Source organism: Coniophora puteana (assembly GCF_000271625.1).
Source record: "Coniophora puteana RWD-64-598 SS2 unplaced genomic scaffold CONPUscaffold_6, whole genome shotgun sequence".
In the NCBI taxonomy this organism is placed as follows: domain Eukaryota; kingdom Fungi; phylum Basidiomycota; class Agaricomycetes; order Boletales; family Coniophoraceae; genus Coniophora; species Coniophora puteana.
In genome coordinates, this window is record NW_006913058.1 from 329,004 (window position 1) to 347,829 (window position 18,826).

Genomic DNA, 18,826 nt, shown 5'->3' on the forward strand with positions numbered 1-18,826 from the left:
TTGATCTTCATCTGCCCTGTACCGACGGTCCGGTTGTAAGCTCCGAACATTTACATGTGTTCTATGACGACCGTCGATGAAACGCGTCACCGTGACACAACCGAAACACAAGGCTATCAGTGTGGGGCATTGCCAACACGCCAGCTCAATGCCGTTCCCGCAACACCGCCGAACATGATACTCGTTCCGATGTAGAGTCCAACGTGGGTCCAGCCGTCTGGAAAGACGGGCAAGCACAGGCAGTGCAGATACTCAGTCAGGAGAAGCATCGCGTTGGCAAAAGACAAGCTTGCCCCAGTCTGTACTCAGATGGGCCTCATGATCGCGCTTCTCCAACGCGGGCTCGGGGCGCAAGTACAACGCGATCAACGCATGTGTTGGCCAATTGAAAGGATTCATGTCGTTTGTGTCTGAGCATCATCGCTTGCTTTGTTCGCAGCTAACATTTCTGTCAGTTGGGCTAATGCATCCGGAGGCAACGTTGTTAAGTAGCGCCTTCTACGCTCGGTCCGGCTCCGATATCTCCAGCGCCCGATGTAAGGACAAAGGATCACGACTTTATCTCAAATGAAAGATTTGCCTCTCAGAGGCAGACGCCGTGATCATAGCGAAGGTAACCTCGAGCGCACGGCGTCGGGTTCCCTTTCCCGGCCCGACTTTCTTTCATTATTGGGCAACCACTATCAGCGATGTTACCATTTACGGGACAAAATGCTCGTTGCCTCACGGACAGGAGGGCAGCTTGAAAGCAATGTTGCCTCACGGTGAAGATGAAAGCCACTGGAGCACCAGAAATGTATATAAGACAAGGTCACTTCTCTTTCACTCGTCACTAATTCCTGCTCTTTCCATGGCCACCGCAGATTACTGTAATTACCCCCAACATCTGGATCCGTTGTACGCGGTCCTCGATTCTTCTTTTGCTCTTGAACATTGGTTCAACGAGTTCATCAACAAGTCTGCTCTGGCAGACGGCGGTGAAAGGCATTTCTATGACTCAGCTGGCAACGACGCATGTACCATGGCCGACCCTCTGGCGTTTACCTCTTTCCCTTCATCTCCATCCTCTTCTTCGGTGTCCTCGCTTGACGAATCCGAATCCGCAACGTCCCTGGACGATCACAACGAAGATGCGCTCAACCCTGTGTACGAACCCTTTTGGGATACAACTTCGTATACTTGCAATGTCATGAGCATCTCTGGCCCGTACGTATTTTATTTGTTTTGTCGCCCTATTATCCTTGTACTGACAGTATCTTCAGTGATGAGTGCAGCACCGACTCTAATATGGAGTCCGAAGCCGACTCTGCCTCAGAGGTGTCCATTGGTGCCCCATTCGTTCTCCACGAGACATCACCTCCAGCTGCACCTTCCACATCGAAGGCCTCTGATAGCCTCGAGCTTCTTAATTCTGCCCCTTCGACTGAGTCCATCGATTTTGCCTCCTCCCCTGCTAGGACTATGCGAAGAAGCGCTGCTATTGCTAGTCGTGCCGTTCGGGAACTTTGTCAGGAATCTGATATGGACAGTGACTCGGATGCGTCCGAAGACGAATACGTTTTCACTCCCTCGCTGTCGGCTGGCCGCAAGCGTGGTCGCTCTTCAGGCGGGCGCTCGATCGCTACACCATCTCCACGCAAACGTGCCCGAACCACCACCAGCCTTTCTCCCCCTCCCCCTCCTTGCAGCCCACGTCGCATGTCTGCCACCCGCTTCCGTACGCTACCATCTGCTGCCCAATACAAATCTGTCAAAGCGCGTAATACCCAAGTAGAGGCTTTTGGGGACCTTATCGCACTTCCCGTCCCACTGACGATTACGGTGGAGAAAAACAAGAAATTGGTCGTCGGATGCCCTGTATCTGGCTGCAACTGGAAACCCAACAACCCGACCCGTGGGCTGGATGCGACGAGGCACATCGCTACTCACTTCGCTCACTACTCGCTGGTGAAGCCTGTGTGTCACGGCGTGAAGATAGAAAACGCCTCCAAGAAAGTGCTCGCTAGCTCGATGCCGGTGCTGTATACGGATTACAAGGAGCAAACACACACGATGGTGGGCGGATGTATGCAAACCTTTAGTCGACGAGATGCACTTTTGCGCCATCTTAGCAATTCCTCATGTGTTTGTGACCGGAGCCTGCTGCCTCCCAACGGGCTGCTCCGGCCATTAAATGATTCGTGCGTTGTATTTCATCTGTGCTTCCGAGAAATGTTCTGATTTCTGCCTCAGGACCAGATAACGTGACGTATGACTGACAATGCTACCATGATTTCCTTTACTTTCCACTTCTCGTTACGCTAGTTCTCCCTCTTATGCTACGCCATCTACTTCTTCTTGCACTATCTTCATTTACAATCTACCCGCGACACAGGAGCTTCGCTCAATTGTATCCACTAGTATTCCCATCAGTCTCACTCCAAGTTAATTATCTAGGCACTAACATTGCTGGTCAATGTTGTCACTGCAGTAATGCAGCTGTCTATGTACAGCAAAATGAGTCGTACAGCCTCCGAAGTCACGCAATAGTCAATGATATTTATGCTGCATCATCGTGTAAGAGCACATATTCGCGAGTCGACAAGCCAAACTTGATGACTGTGACAAGTATAAGTTTGCATCAAGCTAGAGGCCTGTGCACTCACCATCACTCGCTCTGAGCTCATAGAATCTGGACGTCGGGATTTGTTCGCCGTTGACGTGCGTACCGTTGGTCGATTCCAGGTCTATTATAAACGGTCTGCATGGGCAAATGTCAGGACTGACGGTAGGCTAATCTTCACTTAGTTCGGGACTACCCACTTGATGACAGCCTTAGTGCTTCCAAACTCATCTCTCTCCTGAACTTGTCGATCTGGGGTTTAAGTTAGTGGTGGTTTGACATCGATGTGACTGGTCAATGGCTCACGCTGGACTACAGCGTGCTGCTTGGAAGATGAAGGATGGTCAATAAAAATATCAGCGACGGTCTTGTCCCTGCCGATCAGATATGCGCTCTGGCGGTTTATATGTAACAACTCTATGGAGGCACGTATGAGCACATCCGCCAAACGAACTCAGGGGCTTGCACTCACCGACTTGATCCTGTCCCTTAAACACGTAGAGTCTCCACCCAAGTAAGGGCGTCCTAGCTTCTGGCGGCTCGTTATACTTCAATACCGTGTTTGAGCCGTCTGCCGCTGTGACAGTGTTTGTCGCAGCAGCGAGCAAGCCTGACTGGTTAAAATTCGGTCTCGCTTTGTTCTCCGGGGAGCGCGACCGTGACCCAGGCCTATTAGACCGACTTCGCGGCGATCGGGAACGAGAGCGACGTGAAGGCCCTGCGCGGTCCCCATTCCTCTCCTTCTCATTTTCTCTCGGTTTATCCCCGTCTCTATCCTTATCCCTATCCCGCCTGTCACGGTCGCGCCTATCTCTTGAAGGTTCCCGCATCGAGCGACCAGAATATCCCTCTCGTCTATCATAGATCCGCCGGTCATCTCGTCTGCTATCATATTCGCGTCGTCGGTGGTCTCGAGAATCCCGTCCTTCTGAGCGTCTGTAGTCGTCGTCCTCGCGTTTTCGCCTTCTATAGCCGTCGTCTCCCCTGCTCGAAGTACCGTAGTCTCCCTGATATCTACCATTAGCATCGGAGCGAGGCGGAGGTGATTGAGATGTGTGAGCCATAGGGGAGGTTACGCGTTTGTGAGCTGTATTAACAGCAACCAAACTCGCTCAGGGACACAAGGAAGACACGAGCGTCACTCGCATGGCCGAGAGCCACGTGGGGAAGGAAATACTTAGCCCCTATAATGACATGCACCGCGTCAGTGGGCTGCAGGCCACCGCTATCGGTTTCGCGTCCTGTGAAGTGCAGTGCCTTTCACCTATCTCAATCTCATAGGAATTCAGGAGTTCACAGTTGAATCAGTCATCGAGCACAGATAAATACCCATATCTTAATACATCATGACTCCCAGGTAATTAAAAAGGCATCTTCTACGTGCAGTAAATGGTGCCAATGTAGATACCCTGGTAAGGGCCAAGGTGGTTGAGAATATCGCCATCAGCAACGTTAGGAACGGTCGAGATCGTGCACTGGGCATCAGTGGCGTCGTCATCACCTATAAGTGTCACTATTGCGTAAGCCCCGTAGGAGTGATGACAGAACGTAAATAGACGCACCTGGGCACTCGACAGCGTAGTCGGTTTGAACAATGTGAACCTCTCCCTGGACGTGAGAGTAGTTGAGGAAACGGCCAGGGCAGATTGGGATCGGGTCCTTCTCGTTGTCGACGCGCATGAAGTCCGAAATCTAGCCATAAACTTCGGTGTCAGCGAGAAATAGTCAATTTAGCAAGACAAGAACGTACGGAAGAGTCAAAGAAGGAGGCCCATGCGGCGTTTCCGACACGCGGCGTGCCGTAGGTGCGCCCTCGGACGGCAATGTTGGAGGGAAGGTTCAGGTGCATGTACATGCATTCGAGCTCAGCCAGAGCACCGCCGAGCGAATGTCCAATCTATTGGGCAATATATTAATCTCTTAAAGCAGAGTTGAGTGGCGAGAAAGCTTACCAGAGTGACCATGGTTGCACCAGTCGATGAGATGAGGCTTTTGACCGCAGACAGGATAATGTCGGCCGTTTGAGCGTGTTCGTCAGCAAAGCCTTTGTGAACCTGCACGCTGCTGTCGACACCGGGGAAAAGGGTAGAGTTGAGGTTCTCCATTGGGATGTCAGCATCCGTCAGGTCAGACAAACTGAGTAGCCATCAGGAAAGTGTAAGAGGATATCAGTTGGTTCTCTGAACTCACAATTGTGTGGGGTCGGTGCCTTGGTGAGCAACAACGACAGAATTGTCGGTGGGATAATAGCCGACGTAATAGTATTGAACACTGTCACCATCACCGCCTGTGGTGGTAATCTGGACACCTGGGACTGCGTTGCATGCGTCTACGCGGAAAAAACGTGGTATTCAGTCGTCGGCTTAACTGGAATTCGACATGCCCGTACCGCCGCATTGCCAACCAGTGACCTTGCTTGGATCGCAGTAGGCTGCCCTTGCCATTTGAGTGTACGGTGCAAGGGCAGAAAGGTCGGAGGCAGACATATTTGTCAGAGAGGAAACCCATGCCTCGACAGGGGCTGGTACCGCAGAGACGCGGAGAGCAGCAGCCAGAGCAACGACAGCAGCAGCCGTGAAGAGCATAGTGATACGGTGGCCCACTAAATAATGTCGACAGCAAGAAGAACCCAGGAGTGGCCCAGCGTTCAAATCATGGTCGTCTGGGAGTTTTTATAGGCGGGTCCGACGTTGAGTTAATCATGCGGCGAGTGGGAACGTTGTGAAGAAGTTGAAAGCCGACCATGGTGTTGTGGGGAAAGCTGCCAACGCGCATGCGTCTCAGTTGATCAACTGACCGCTAAACCGCCTGAAAGCTACTGATGCTGGAAGATTGGAAGGCGTCATGTTATAATTAAGGCTGCGGATTTGCGAGTAGCATGCTGATCGTTATTATTTTTAGCCTCTCCTGTTCGCTGGCAGATCAGGCGAGGCTACATACCCCGCGTATGAGAACTTGTTCCAATGAAGAGAGACACGGAGCCAACCTGGTCTAGCAAGTTGATTGGGTAAAGGAGCGAGATTTACAAAACAAGGCACAAAGAACTTGAAAAGGCAGCGTGCGAATGATCGGCGTCGGTTACTTCGGCTGTGGGTTTGGTTGACGACGAGCGGGGGAGCCGACGATTGCTTACTGTCCCCAGGAAGTGGTGGCAAGCGATAGCCACGCTGGACGAGATGATTTGCCTCATAATAGCACCCGTTCCAAGGTAGATATCCCGCCCCTTCGGCGACGAGCGGTCGATACTAAGGATGCGTCGTCCACCATCACAGACGACGCCGAAATGAGCACTGCACAGGGCACTGAATATCAGACCTTGAATGATTCAGGCAACATTCCCACCCAGCATACGTATTTACGAGCCAAATAGATAAATCAACATCTATTCGGAGGAGATTGACAAATATTGATGCTTCTTCGTTCCCTCCTTTCGTTCACGCATTCACTCCCCCTCCCCTCTCTAACAATCTCGCCACTCGTGCAACACCGTGCCGGTGGGCACAGCACCCTTCACTATTTCCTTTCCGATGTATCGCACTCAGCAAGCCACCTCTGACACCCGCCAATCTCTCGTCATGGACTCCTCGGGTGGCAGTGGCAGTGGCTCGCAACCGTACCAGAAGAGCGTCCCCTACCCTGGCCCGCTCCCTCCTAACGATCGAATGAACCTACCCGCATATATGAGCGCACCCAACCCTCAAATGCCCCTTTACCGGAACGTGGACAGCGCGTATAGCTCAGGACATCAGTCCTATTCTGCCTCGGCCGCCTATGCTTCCCCTATGGACTTCCCTCAGGCTTCCATTCCTCGTTCACAGTACCCCGACCAGTCGAACGGCATGTCTTTCGTAGACCGCGACGTCAACTTGCGCTACCCATCACGCGAGGGTCCTGCGTACTACGATGACTCGCTCGCTCACGGAGGGCCACCAATGACAGACTCGGCGTCTTCCCAACCTGATCCCTCTCTACTGCCTGATTCAGATCAGGAATACCCGCATCTTCACGCCTCTATGTCTCCGGAAGCCACTCCCCATACACCTCCACAGGGCCTAGATGCGGACTCTAGCTTGAAGAACCGGAAGAGTCGGCGCGACAAGCCTCGTCTAGAGCTCGCGCCAGATCAACCTCTTACAACTCAAGGGCGACCCCGAGCACGGGTGTACGTGGCTTGCGTACAATGGTATGTTCATGCATCTTTGCACAGCCGAGGATGAGACTGATGCTTTATCTTTAGTCGCTCTCGGAAAATCCGATGTGATGGCGCAAAGCCTGCCTGTCATAACTGCATTCGACGTTCCAAGGCGACTGATACATGCTCCTATGATGCAGTTCCAAAACGTCGTGGGCCTGATAAGGTTCCTGGGGCGAGACAGCGTATGTCGCGGGGTGTCAGGGCTGACAGCGAATCTGATGTCGTTGCAGCCCGCCGCCGGAGGCGTAAGAGGCATGACGAAGGGGAAAGTACAGGGTCTGGGGCTACGGAGGCAACAGTTGAAGGAGGCCTCAACCTTTCTGACCCCCTTATGTCTGTCCTGGGCCCTCCTTTGGTTGGCAGTTCGCTCTCAGATCAACCTCAGTTTTCTGACGAGATTTCGATTACCCCCTCCACCTTTCAAGGCGACTCCTTACCCCCGCTAGACCCGATCGCCATCTCATCCTCAGCTACCAACTTAACTCAGGGGACACTAGCTGATGTGCAGCATCCTCACGTAAGCGTTGTTGATGTTGAATTGATGGGCATCAACTCATCTCCCGGATAGGACGTACTCAACCACTATTCTTATTTGGCTGGTCTGGCTGGCAACACATATTCTTCTAGTCAAGGCGCAACTACCCAGGCTTACATCACCCAGCTTCCAGACGATGATGATGAAAGTGTGGACGAGAACATTGTCAATATTACCGCCGAGCCATCTCTTGACTTTACCCGCAAGACGTGGTGGGACTCTTTGCTTGCCTTGTACTCTTCGCCGAACGCTTTCCATCTTCCTACCCTTAACCAGTCAGAACGTAACGACGCTATGAATCTGGTTACGAATGACATCCGTTTCTTGTTTCGTTCAACGAACTATTGGTTCTCCTTCTTCCATGTTCCCCACTTCCTATCGTCATACTTTGATCCCGAGAAGCGGGAACGAATGCAGCCTGCTCTGTTGCCTGCTATGCTTATGATGGCTACGTTCTTGCAAAGCTCAGAGGCAGGTCTCGGAAAAATAGGAAGGGCGAAAGCGTTTCGCCTTCGGGATATTGCTCAAGGTGCTCTGGAAGCTAGTTTCAATGCTAGATGGATCGACGAAACTTTAGCTCAAGCTGCTTGGGTAAGTCTGCTCTGATTACTAACGCCGACATTTGCTCATTTTAATTTCAACAATGACAGCTCTTGGCCATGTTCGAAGTTTGCGCAGATCCATTTGATGGTAAAACTCGGTCGGCGTCTGGAGTAATGATGCTTGATACAATCATGCGCGCCCTTTCCTTGACTTTCTTAGACGTTGATGATCCGAAGACGTCGAAATTCGCACCACGTTCAGTGCCATCCGTTCCGACCACACACGACGCGTTGATAGGCATGCACTCTATGGAAGCCTCTTTGCAGTCCATGTCTGTTTATCCCATTGTAGGTGCGACCCAGACGTATCACAGCATGGGTTGCTCCTGCGCATCCATGTCTCTTGGCGAGCGTTGGCCTGGTTCTCACGAGTATGCACCACTTTGGGTTTCGGCACCTGCATGGGACGACACATCCACCGAAATTGAGCTACGGAAGGAAGTCTGCCGACGCGTATGCTGGAGCTCACTTATGCTTGCTGCCGGTCTTACGTCGTACATAGCTTCATCCAATGGTGTACCTCCCGATCTCTACCTATCTGAGCCATCTAATGTGAGTCGTTTGGAACGTCAGTCGTTGGATTTATTCTCATCTCCACAAGTTTGCTCTGCTCTTTCCCGGGGAGACACCTAGCAATAGCAGTTCGCTGTCGATGGCTCTCACGTCGACGACCTCGGCCAAGGACAGTATCTGGGCACTGATTTATCGTGCAATGCTGCTGTGGCACAGCTGTCTTCGCGTGCGCCACAATCCTAATGTTTCAGACAAGGAGGCGGCGCAGTTTGGAGTAAACGCATGGTTAGAGGCAGACGCTATCGAACGAGCGTTGGATGCGCATACGTGTGGGATGGAAAGGACGTTCTTGTTCCAAGGGCACGAGTACCTGTTCAAGTGCGTGCACTACCCTTTGCCACAGTACCTTATTGACAAGTTTGGGATAGTGTGCGGACATGCATTGCGCAGGAATTTCACAAATTCATTCCACCTAACGCCATGTAAGCCACGCTGTTCTCATGCGATGTGACCTGCTTAATACTGACGGTGGATTTAGTGGATTAATTGGGCTGTCAGACAGCCTCTCGACTGGGCTGTTCCATCGGAAGAAAGCAGAAGAGTGGCGTGCGTAGTGCATTGCAGTGTTGTTGTCGCCTTCACTAACCACGTTGCAGTATCTCACCAAGCGAATCTCGCTCGGAGAGTGGTCGATTCAATGCATACGTTGACCGGCCAAGCCACAAGCAATCTCCACCTACGACCGTTCTTCATCTTTTGGTTCATGAGCCAAATTGGGCGGTGAGTCTTCGTTCTTGATGTATTATCTCATGAGATTGATATTGATTCGCCCAGCTCGCTAAATCTCTGGTATCGAGATCAGTCCCTGACTCTTGCTCTAGATGTTGCGATCGCGTTCCTTCAGCCGATCGATTATCTGAATGCTTTGTGGCCCCATGAAGGTACGGAGAACCAAACCTCACCGCCTGGCGACCTAAATTAATCATGTCCCAGAGCAACGCCGTAAATGTGAGAAGCTACGAAATGAACTTGCCCAGTGTTGTGCGATTGCGGGGCGGCCCCCGCCGCCGCAATCGCCCTTCGACGCCACCACAATGCGGCCTTCGACAAGCACTCTCTAATCCCCGAAATTGTACGGCTTGGACCTTTGCTTAACGTATTGATAATTTAGACAATGTTGATGTTATTACATTATTGTTCGAGTATTCACTGTTATGATTGTTCATTTGTCGTGGATGGCACGCAATGTCATATTTATGTTGGCTTCTGGGTGAGAAGGGCGGCCGGATTGGGGAAGTGTGGCTGGTTAAACACAATATTGTAGTTGGATGTAATCATCCACTTGCACTTGCACTATATCACATTCTCCCTAGTGACCACGCCCGCCGTGCACATCGTCTAACTTCTTCTCTGACTGAACTTTCGTCCTCAAGATGGCCCTGCCACCAGCCACGTACGCGTCGGTAGCATCCTCCTCCTTTGTCATTCAGGCGGGGCACACATCAACCATAGGCGTGAAGCGAGGAGCTTCGCCCTCCTTTGACGCTTCTAATAGCGACGGCAGCAGGAAGAGACTTAGGGAGGACTCAGATGCAGGATATGCCTCTACCTCATCAGCGGCGAACATCACGAATTATCAGGCTCTCGCCGAGGACATCATTCAGGAGCTACAGTGCGGATGTTGCTCTGAGCTGGTTTACAGGCCCGTCGTAGTTTCTCCGTGTCAGCACTTCTTCTGTGGAAGGTCAGTTGACTCACTACCGAGCCCTGATTCGTAGCTGAGCGCTTCTATAGCTGTGTTTTCCTCTGGATCAAGGTGAGCCTTAATCTCCAGTCCTGCGTCGCGTACCGAGATACCTCATATCGGGAGCTTTAACGCATGGTATGTCAATACGAAACTAACTTCTATCATCAACAGAATGGTGGCACTAGCTGTCCCGCATGTCGTGCACAAGCCTCTCTTGTTACTCCATCACGACCACTGCAGTCGCTTGTGGACATCATCTTGCGCGCAGACCCCTCTCGCACGCGCGCTGAAGGGGAACGCAGGCAAGCTGACGAGGTTTACAAGCAGGGGTCAATTATGAGGGTAAGTATGCTAACTCCAACCTCATGTGCCCCACCGTTTCATGTCCATATGCAGATACCTACTCCTAGAGAACCATCGCCTGAACCCAACCTTAACCCGAACTTGGACTACGTTCGCCCCTGCCCACACTGCAGTCCGAACAATCAGTTTGGCTGGTCGTGCCCTGAACCGGTAGTAGACTATGCTGTCGATGCTGAGCACGCCTGGCATCTGGATGACGGCTCTCCCCCTGGCCATGCATATTGCGGGAACTGGTGCGTATCTCCATCATTCAACCCTTGCTGTCTCACCTAACCTTTGCCGCTGTAGCGAAAACCTTCTTGCTCTTTTGGCACCCAGTACTACGAAATGCGATTTCTGTCAAGTCTCCTTCTGCGGAGTCAACGTCCCGGATCGCTGCATTGCTGCACCTTTGCTTGCACAACGTCCTCACAGCATGAACGATATAGGCGACCTAATTTTATCAGCTGACATGTATGATAACTTCAACGGCAACAACGTCGAAGTTGACATTATGATCGATTACTTGACCAACAACCACATTAGTCCGAGGCGTATCTATCACGAAGTGAGCGGAACAGCCCATCGTTCTTGCCTAGTGCTGATGAAACTTAAAATGTCCAGATCATTATACACCTTCAGTCGCAGCCTGGTAGCTTTAAGATCATGATAGACAGTGGCCTCTTCCTAGACGTTCATTCTGTGGCTCCAGGCAGAGACGAAGATCCTGATGCCACACGTTCCAAGATATGTCGACTTTGCGCGGCAGAAATCCTGATACAAGGGATGAAAGATTGGTGGATAAGAGAGCGGGAGAAGGGCGCTCTGGATCCGGACGTCGCGAGACGTCCGGATTGCGCAGAAGGAAGCTCGTGTCCTAAACAAAGAGATTTAGGTCCGCATGGTTCAGTTTCCCCACCTTCGCTACTGACAGTAAACTACTCCAGTTCATACGAAGCAGTGTACGTTTCAGCATGGACGTCATACTGTCGCTTTCATTGACTCGGTTCCTTTTAGTCAACCATATCATAGATCGGTTTCGTGAGCCCGAAGAGGCCACCGCAAGCGGATCCGACATTTCAGAGCAGGAATCAAGCACCAAGTTTCCGATTGCTGGGTATTCTAATGACGGCTCCCAATATGAGAAGTTTGGTGCGTTTGGTGCTTAGATGGCCCTATGCGAAGTATTGAACTTCGGCGTGTCTAGTTCACACTTTGGCGGATGATCGTGATGACCTATGAGGATGAATGACTTGTTACTTGCTTTCCTTATTTTGTAGTTACCGTATTCTATTCTTCAGCTTATGCATAATGTTTATTGAATGTATATAAGTGTATAATATCAGTAGCAGCACAACAACACCAGAATCCGGGACACTCAATCAGTGAGTATGCGACAATGAAATGCTAAAGGAGTGTCGAGATCGATCTAACGAGCAATAAAGAATTATATAACTAGAGTAAATGAACGCCCACAACCATGAATAGCGGACGCACTTGTCAAAGTGCAGCCAAGCCGTCGTACATAGCAACCTCCTCGTCCCACTGTCGCCGCCCTCGGCCAAGCGATCGGCCCGAGTGGGTCGACTGTCTGTCCACTGCAGCGGCCTTTTGGCGCTCGCGCTCCTTAAGCTCGAGTGCGAGCATCTCCATTTTGTACCGAGCTCCTTCCTTCTTGCGCTTCTTCTCCTCTGCCTTCCGAATTTTCTCCTCACGCTTCTCGTCCTTCCGTGACACCACAGTCATTGTGGTACGAGACGACATTATGCTCGTCGGTGTAGGTGGACATGGCAGTGGCGGCGGCGGCGGCGAGGGTACGGGCGCAGAGAGCTTGAAGGACTTCGAGCCACCCAAGAAATTCTTCAACGAGTATCGATTGGTGCTCTGCTTTGACGAGACAGAGGGTGTAACAGAGGGTGTATACGTGTTCGATGGAGATGGCGAGTGTGAGGGTGTGGCAAAGGCCAGGGGGGATGCGGGGGAGGGTGTCGAGGGGCGAACGTTCAGGGCCGAGGCGGCCTGAACATCGAGACGTAAATGCTCGACATCAAATGTCCGCTTTGAGCGTATTGGCGTTGAAAGGAGTGTCTGGGTGGGTGTGGGTGGTTTGGATTGCGGCGCGAATTCCAAGGGGGCGAAAATTATGCTTTCCGAGCTGCGGGAGAAACGACGGTCCATGTGAACGTCGAAGTCCTCTGCCGAGCGTTCCTCTATGATGGTGGGATAAGGAAGCGTGGATGGGTGGTCGGCAGGCGTCCTGAGCAAATTTGGGCTGACTGGAGGAGAGGACGGTTGGGACTGCGAGTCGCTGTAGCTTGTTACAGAGCTGAAGGAGTTTGCAGAAGAAAGGGAAGGCGTATCGCTGTCACTCTTGCTCGCTTGACAAGGCGTTGACTGCGTGCGAGACCGATGCGGCAAATGGAATGCAGGAAACGTGGTGTTTGACGACAAGGGCCGTGATGTGCCCTCTAAAGATGGGAGTCCCATGGTCTCGTGTTCGTCGTCAACGTCGGGGGGTGAAGTGAAGTATTTGGCGTGGCGAGAATAGGAATATGGAAGCGGCTCATCCTGCTCGTGGGGGAGAGACAGTGCGGCAGGGGCCTTGCCAAATGTGGGGGTACGCGAGGCGCCTTCCTGCAGGTTCGGGTCGAGGTAGTCGTCCATGCCGTCATCCAAAGCGACCCCAATATCCTCTGAACCCTCAACTCCATTTGAGTTTACCACATGCGCAAGCAGGTCAGCGACCGCACATATCTCGAAGTCAGTCTGTGCGGAGACGATGCTGAAGGACCTGGAGTGGTACGACATGGATTCGGACTTGGACCGTCGTCGGGGGTAGGCTCTCAAGGTGCTGCATGCTGATGTACTTTTCTTATGGGGGTTGTTTATAGGCGAAGCGGGGGCACTAGCGGCGCTTGCCGATATTTGATATGATGGTGCTCCATCACTGCCAACACTGGGAACGGCTGGATAAATGTCCACAAAAATCATCGAATTAGAATTCTATTTTACCCACGACGTTGCTCTGGCGTGTGTGATGTGTAAACTACTTACTGGAATTGGCCGCATAGCCTCTAGTGGTTGGGCCTGAGCTGGACGTTTGGTCAAGGGAGCCAGGAAATTTGGCGTCCGACGTCCCACGCGAACGTCCCGTCGATGATGCCGCGTCTCCATCGGATCCGCGACCTGGCAGCTCACTGTCACTGCGGTCACGACCACTCCCTCCGCCGCCACCGCTCTTGCTACCTGCGCGGGAACGGCCACTCCGTTTCTGACTATATGACTATACGGGCATGCTTTAGTACCCAAGTCCAAATGTTGCTGGAAGATATATTTACCATGACAGTTTTGAGAGCCCTGTACAACGATCAGAAACAGAAATAAGCTCGAGGTGTCCATGTGTGAGTACAGAAGCATGGAAACACTTGCCTTATCTGGAGACTTCGGCAACTACAAAGTGTCGCGACTTCGTATACACCGACCGACGTGGAATTGGACAGTGCGCGGTGCATCGCATGCTTCACCAGCGATTCGAGATGCGTGATCTGATATATACTCGACAAAATCAAGAGCTGACTCAACACAGCGGGTGCATGTTGTAAGGGAGTAATGAGCGCCAGAGAGTAAAAGTATTGCAGGAGGGCAAGGGTGATGGGGTAAGGCTCAGATAAGTTGAAGGCCCTCGGAGTCAATCGTGGATCTGGTCTTGGCTCAGTCGAATCCGGAGCGCCAGGTAGATCAGGCAGGCCAACGTCCATGGATGAGGTCGGCATAATCTCAATGGCCTGCTTGGCTCGTTGCAAGAACTTGATCCTCTGCTCTTTGAACCATGGCCATCGGTCCTCCAATGTCTTCCTTGAGCATTTGATTTTGCGCCCGTCGTCGCAGATAATCTCAAAGTCGGCCAATACCTCCTCTTCCAACGCCGAAAGCCCGTACTCTTGCATCGGGATATCCAGAAGCAATGATGGCGGCTGGTAAATCCCGAAAGCCTCCAGATCAATAACGGAAACGTGATCCCAGCTCAGTAGCCGTCGATTGTAGTCTTCAACGAGATTCCCGTTACGGTTTCCGAAGATAAGGAACTTGTTGGCTTCTGCCCATAAACACGCTCTGAACCAGGAGCCGGTCGCTACGGCACTGCCGGGATCGATGCGTGACCAGACCATGCTAGTGAGGTCAAGCGCCCATATTGAATATGACTGGTATGTGTGAGCGAGATAAGTGCCAGCAATGATAAGGTGGGTGCCCAGGATAGCACCCGAAGGAAACCGGAGGCCAGGCGGGAATGATGTCCCAGACATTGCATTCGAGCGTCCGGTAATCGTAAAATCTGAGTCAGGGAGTGGTGAAAAAACTTCAAGCTCGCGTTTTACATCTGTAAACTAGACAGCATGTTATGGGTTCTGCTGAGGAGTACAGGAGCAGAACCATGACTCACGTTGAAGTTACTGTACAAGTAAATATCGTTGGGATAGTCGTCGGTTGGAGGGGCGGAGTAGGGTACATGGACTAAAGATTCGGAAGGAGTAAATTCCTTTGAGGATGTTGGGGAGGATTTGTCGGATTTGAAGCGCGTTCCGGGCGGCCCGAGCGTGGAGTTGGTCTCCGCTGCACGATGTTCTTCTTGTGGTAGACGGACACGCTGAGCAGCTGAAACAGCGACACTTCGATATGTGCCGCAGTGGTGAGGGAAATTGCGACGCTGCACCCACACTTTTTGGACGAGATCATACACGTGGACGTCGTCAAGCCATATGTTTGAAAGATCCTGCCCACCAATGATGAAGAGGCGGTTCGCAGTGATGGACGACAAATGGGCGTAGCGAGGTTTGGGGATGAGTGCCTCTGTGTTGGGGTCCGCATAACTGACGCTCGAATACGAAGAGGAAAGCCAACGCATCGATGCAAGGTCGAAGAAACGGACGTCATTGAGAACGCGGAGGTCTTCGGGGTTGTCAGAGTCTGGCATATGGCCCATCCCTCCGAAGACAATGAGCTGGTTGTTCCCTGCACATATGGTTGAGACATGTGAGCCGGAGCAAAGAACATGGCACTTACATGTCTCCGTGCTGTGAAAGTATCGCGCCTCCGGCTCGTCATCCTCTGGGTGGGGTTGTATGCGTTCCCAAACGAAAGTTTCGAGGTCGAAGACGAAGAGATCTGAGACCATCCGCCTTTCCGTGACCAGTCGTCCTCCCTAAAACGAAGGTATCTAGCTCACGGCGCCGTTGACATGCGAGACAGCAACCTACAAAGAGAAATACTTTGGAGCCTGTCACAGTTGTCGAAGCACCCTTTGATAGAAGCAAGGTTAAGTGAGACATTACAATGAGATAATGACGTACGTACGACAAGCTTCGGTGGTACGTCCCCCGTCGTCTTACGACAGAACGTTGTAAGGTCGGATATTGAGTGCATGTTGAGTGCTACAGCACTTTCGTCACCGTTCAAGCAGGAAGGGTTGTATTAGAAGGGGCGCAACCCTAGGCTCGAGCGAGGGAGGAGATTGGGATAAACAGGGATGCAGTAGACACTTGAGCTTGAATGAAGCCAAATATGAACGGGAAGTGCCTTGGTCCGTCTACTCGGTATGGCCCGATACGCACGTGCAATGGGCGGTGGCTCTGAATAGATGCTTGCTTCTTCACCGAACTTGCCCACTTGCAATTGCCTTTACCACAAGCCCCGGCGCAATGTGTCAATGTAGTGTTACGTTGCACACACAACAATAATAGTCGTAGCCAGTCGTAGCCGTATCACCGTTTCGTCGTCCATTAACGTTATCTTTTCGTTATCTCGACCATTCATTTGAGCTTAGGCGCTGGAACATCCACAACCACAATTACGGCTGATAGAACAAAAAGACATGTAGTACACCGGTGGCAGACCGAACAAAGACCGAAGATAGACTGTCAGCCAGTCGTGCACCGAGATATCAATACTGCACACATGGCCACGGAGAAGAGATGCATTATTATCTGTCACTCAGCCATCTGACAGGCGCAGAAGATCCAATTAGATCCAAAAAAGGGGTCAACAGGGTTCAAACGTTCACGTTGCAACCGCGTCCCCCGGATTCGAAGTCAGAAACGCTGGACGTTGGTGAGGTACCTGACCTCAAGGCCTCAAGCTGGATATCAAGGTGATATCTCCAGCTTTGGTGGCACATGTCGGCAGATTTCTTATAATGTTATTTTTTCAGTTGTAGGCCACCTGAGCTCCCAAAACGACGTGACATTTCCTTGGTCATTCCGCCCGAACAAGATTATGTATACATGGGGGCGGGGGTTCGCGACGTCGTTAGAACGATGAGCGCATGAAGGAAATTAAACCTACCACCCAAGACACAGGGTGTCGCTTGCTGCATGGGTGTATTCAAGGCTATGGTTTCTTGATCGGAAGACCAGGATTTTGACTGTTTACAGTCGTTTTCAATTCGATAGACCAGATTTCACTCTTGTGGAGCGTGGAGCCTTGTTTACCGGCAGCGAACTTAGTAAGGCTGTTTTCCCCATGGGACACACAACTTGTTTGCTCTTGTCCTCTCGTCCCTTCGCGTTTCTTTGCTGCAATCTTGACTAAAATTGACTTATCATTTCTGAAAATGCACGTCACCTACATCCTTGAGGTTCAAGCATCATACATAAGCCTTGAGATCAGAATTAAGGCCCGTCATTGCATACTTCTGCCCGAAGAGATAGCAGGATGGTAGTCCTGAGCGATTCACGGGCTCGCCCGTCCCTGACTCCATGTCATCTCCGTATTAGGGATTCTGACCCTCCCGGTGCATTCGCGCACTCCACCGGGCCTCCAAAAGTAAACAGAGTTTCTTGCTCCACGAAAGTAGAAACTGGTCTATCGAAATGAAAACGACTGTAAGTAGTTTGGATTGCCATCAGTTCATACATACGTTTCAAATCAGGAGCGCGCTAGTAGCGGTCCGAAGTAATCAACGAGATTGTTTCAGCAGGGCGCTACTGCATACCCGTCGACCATCACCGCGCAATTAGATTGAAGGTTAAACCCGAGGGATATGCTCGCAGCAAATGAAGTGACCGACAGTCGTCTGCGTCCATTAGAAGCTTGCGGCGCTGACGGAGGCGTCCTATCGCTATGAAAGTATTCAGAGACCGTTTCATAGAGGTTCATATCAGCATCTTCAATCGAGAAAGACTGGTACTTAGAATCGAAAATAAACAACACCGATTTTTTCGATTGAGCTTCTTCATTTGACCATAATATATTATAATTGCAAGGCGAGAAGTTCGCTTTCGTATATATTATAACTCGATGAAACCTTGTCATCACGTTACGATGAGATGAGTGACAGAGTGTAATCAAGACCAGAATTCTGATGAACTACTTATTGACGCACTGACCTATCGATCTCACGATTCGCCGCTGCCTTGGACGAGCGCTTCATCGTCTCATTAAGGAATTGGCTTATTCGAGTACGACTTGAAGCCTACCGCCGACCTTCCTTGAGCTTGAGTAGTTGTCGGCAGCACATTTGAACGACGAGAGCTGCAGCAGCCTAGAGGCTAAACAGACACGATGTAGGCCCCGAGTCTGAGATTACACCACATATGCAACAGAAGTGCAGCATGATATCAAGCGAATTCTCAAATCTGCAAAGGAAAAGGTGGTCTGGTAAATTTATTTAGATGAAAGTGGCATACTGTTATCCCCCGCCAGAGACAGCCAAATTTCCGTAAGTCCTGGAATATTTTCCTCGCTGGCCCGTCCTGTAAAATAAGGTTTGAAGCATCTCCAAGACACAAGCTAATACTGGAAAAATCTACGAAGCGCCAAAGTGGACGGATTCCCTACTATACGAGCATCAGTGGATTTTAGAACCAAGGACCGGCCACCGTCAGACTGCACAGTCTGCGTGGGAGCCGATATCGGTAATAAGCCCATATTGGGCAGGGTATTGGCTGTAGCCGAGCCATAAAAGGAAAATTGCATTCCAACCCGGAAAATGCGCGTCTCGCGAACTGTTTGTTCCGCACAAACTCATACCCGATTTGGCTTGTGGTCACACGCGATCACAGCGTGACTGCCTGTTACCGCTGTGCGCGTTTCCAGGCGTTTCCCCCAAGGCTTCCCCCTCCATCTATGCTGCCCGCAGTCTTGTGGATCTCCTTGTGGGAGAATGCAGCGCCCTGGAGGGGTTGGGAAACTGTTGAAATCAATACATGAATGTTCCTTCTTCGGAAAGGTGCACTTAGAGTTTGTCAAGATAGATGCCTGAGTGAGTATGGAAGGCTCATGCTACTTAGTACTA

At 51.3% G+C, this 18,826-nt stretch overlaps 6 protein-coding genes across 6 annotated transcripts; 3 read left to right on the top strand and 3 right to left on the bottom strand.

Annotated features, from left to right (window-relative positions):
- The first annotated feature begins 622 nt into the window (after positions 1 to 622).
- Positions 623 to 2,166, top strand: CONPUDRAFT_165225 (uncharacterized protein). Its single transcript, XM_007770243.1, has 3 exons — positions 623 to 1,206; positions 1,263 to 2,055; positions 2,112 to 2,166. The coding sequence occupies exons 1-3, from the start codon at positions 752 to 754 to the stop codon at positions 2,130 to 2,132; spliced, it is 1,269 nt and encodes a 422-aa protein (XP_007768433.1). The 5' UTR covers positions 623 to 751; the 3' UTR covers positions 2,133 to 2,166.
- A 373-nt stretch (positions 2,167 to 2,539) lies between these two features.
- On the bottom strand, positions 2,540 to 3,432 carry CONPUDRAFT_55752 (SMAD FHA domain-containing protein; the record flags this gene model as incomplete). The annotated part of the gene is made up of 5 exons (XM_007770029.1): positions 2,540 to 2,598; positions 2,646 to 2,740; positions 2,803 to 2,854; positions 2,909 to 3,019; positions 3,075 to 3,432. 5 exons carry the CDS (start codon positions 3,430 to 3,432, stop codon positions 2,540 to 2,542), a joined length of 675 nt encoding a protein of 224 aa, XP_007768219.1.
- Positions 3,433 to 3,958: 526 nt separating this feature from the next.
- On the bottom strand, positions 3,959 to 5,219 carry CONPUDRAFT_104083 (alpha beta-hydrolase). The gene is made up of 6 exons (XM_007770244.1): positions 4,992 to 5,219; positions 4,793 to 4,931; positions 4,555 to 4,738; positions 4,353 to 4,499; positions 4,165 to 4,294; positions 3,959 to 4,103 (listed from the first exon to the last, which is right to left on the bottom strand). The coding sequence occupies exons 1-6, from the start codon at positions 5,185 to 5,187 to the stop codon at positions 3,979 to 3,981; spliced, it is 921 nt and encodes a 306-aa protein (XP_007768434.1). The 5' UTR covers positions 5,188 to 5,219; the 3' UTR covers positions 3,959 to 3,978.
- Positions 5,220 to 6,615: 1,396 nt separating this feature from the next.
- On the top strand, positions 6,616 to 9,568 carry CONPUDRAFT_55671 (uncharacterized protein; the record flags this gene model as incomplete). Its single annotated transcript, XM_007770022.1, has 10 exons — positions 6,616 to 6,785; positions 6,840 to 7,329; positions 7,444 to 7,923; positions 7,983 to 8,486; positions 8,536 to 8,825; positions 8,876 to 8,929; positions 9,010 to 9,053; positions 9,104 to 9,227; positions 9,282 to 9,388; positions 9,441 to 9,568. 10 exons carry the CDS (start codon positions 6,616 to 6,618, stop codon positions 9,566 to 9,568), a joined length of 2,391 nt encoding a protein of 796 aa, XP_007768212.1.
- A 312-nt stretch (positions 9,569 to 9,880) lies between these two features.
- CONPUDRAFT_56042 (uncharacterized protein) lies at positions 9,881 to 11,538 on the top strand (the record flags this gene model as incomplete). The annotated part of the gene is made up of 6 exons (XM_007770052.1): positions 9,881 to 10,191; positions 10,242 to 10,263; positions 10,366 to 10,536; positions 10,591 to 10,790; positions 10,846 to 11,104; positions 11,161 to 11,538. The coding sequence occupies 6 exons, from the start codon at positions 9,881 to 9,883 to the stop codon at positions 11,536 to 11,538; spliced, it is 1,341 nt and encodes a 446-aa protein (XP_007768242.1).
- A 1,979-nt stretch (positions 11,539 to 13,517) lies between these two features.
- On the bottom strand, positions 13,518 to 16,071 carry CONPUDRAFT_123852 (galactose oxidase). Its single transcript, XM_007770245.1, has 7 exons — positions 15,889 to 16,071; positions 15,792 to 15,833; positions 15,598 to 15,736; positions 14,978 to 15,546; positions 13,966 to 14,921; positions 13,875 to 13,893; positions 13,518 to 13,819 (listed from the first exon to the last, which is right to left on the bottom strand). Exons 1-7 carry the CDS (start codon positions 15,955 to 15,957, stop codon positions 13,583 to 13,585), a joined length of 2,031 nt encoding a protein of 676 aa, XP_007768435.1. The 5' UTR covers positions 15,958 to 16,071; the 3' UTR covers positions 13,518 to 13,582.
- Between the last annotated feature and the right edge of the window lie 2,755 nt (positions 16,072 to 18,826).

Bases quoted from the DNA above. Each gene is read 5' to 3' on its own strand.
- CONPUDRAFT_165225 (XM_007770243.1), top strand. From the start codon at position 752: ATGTTGCCTCACGGTGAAGATGAAAGCCACTGGAGCACCAGAAATGTA. The intron at 1,207-1,262 runs GTACGTATTTTA...CAGTATCTTCAG, and splicing joins GTCATGAGCATCTCTGGCCC to TGATGAGTGCAGCACCGACT. The intron at 2,056-2,111 runs GTGGGCGGATGT...GCGCCATCTTAG, and splicing joins AGGAGCAAACACACACGATG to CAATTCCTCATGTGTTTGTG.
- CONPUDRAFT_104083 (XM_007770244.1), bottom strand. From the start codon at position 5,187: ATGCTCTTCACGGCTGCTGCTGTCGTTGCTCTGGCTGCTGCTCTCCGC. The intron at 4,739-4,792 runs GTGAGTTCAGAG...ATGGCTACTCAG, and splicing joins GGCACCGACCCCACACAATT to TTTGTCTGACCTGACGGATG. The intron at 4,295-4,352 runs GTACGTTCTTGT...GTTTATGGCTAG, and splicing joins CCTCCTTCTTTGACTCTTCC to ATTTCGGACTTCATGCGCGT.
- CONPUDRAFT_123852 (XM_007770245.1), bottom strand. From the start codon at position 15,957: ATGCACTCAATATCCGACCTTACAACGTTCTGTCGTAAGACGACGGGG. The intron at 15,737-15,791 runs GTAGGTTGCTGT...CCTTCGTTTTAG, and splicing joins GCTCCAAAGTATTTCTCTTT to GGAGGACGACTGGTCACGGA. The intron at 14,922-14,977 runs GTGAGTCATGGT...CATGCTGTCTAG, and splicing joins ACTTGTACAGTAACTTCAAC to TTTACAGATGTAAAACGCGA.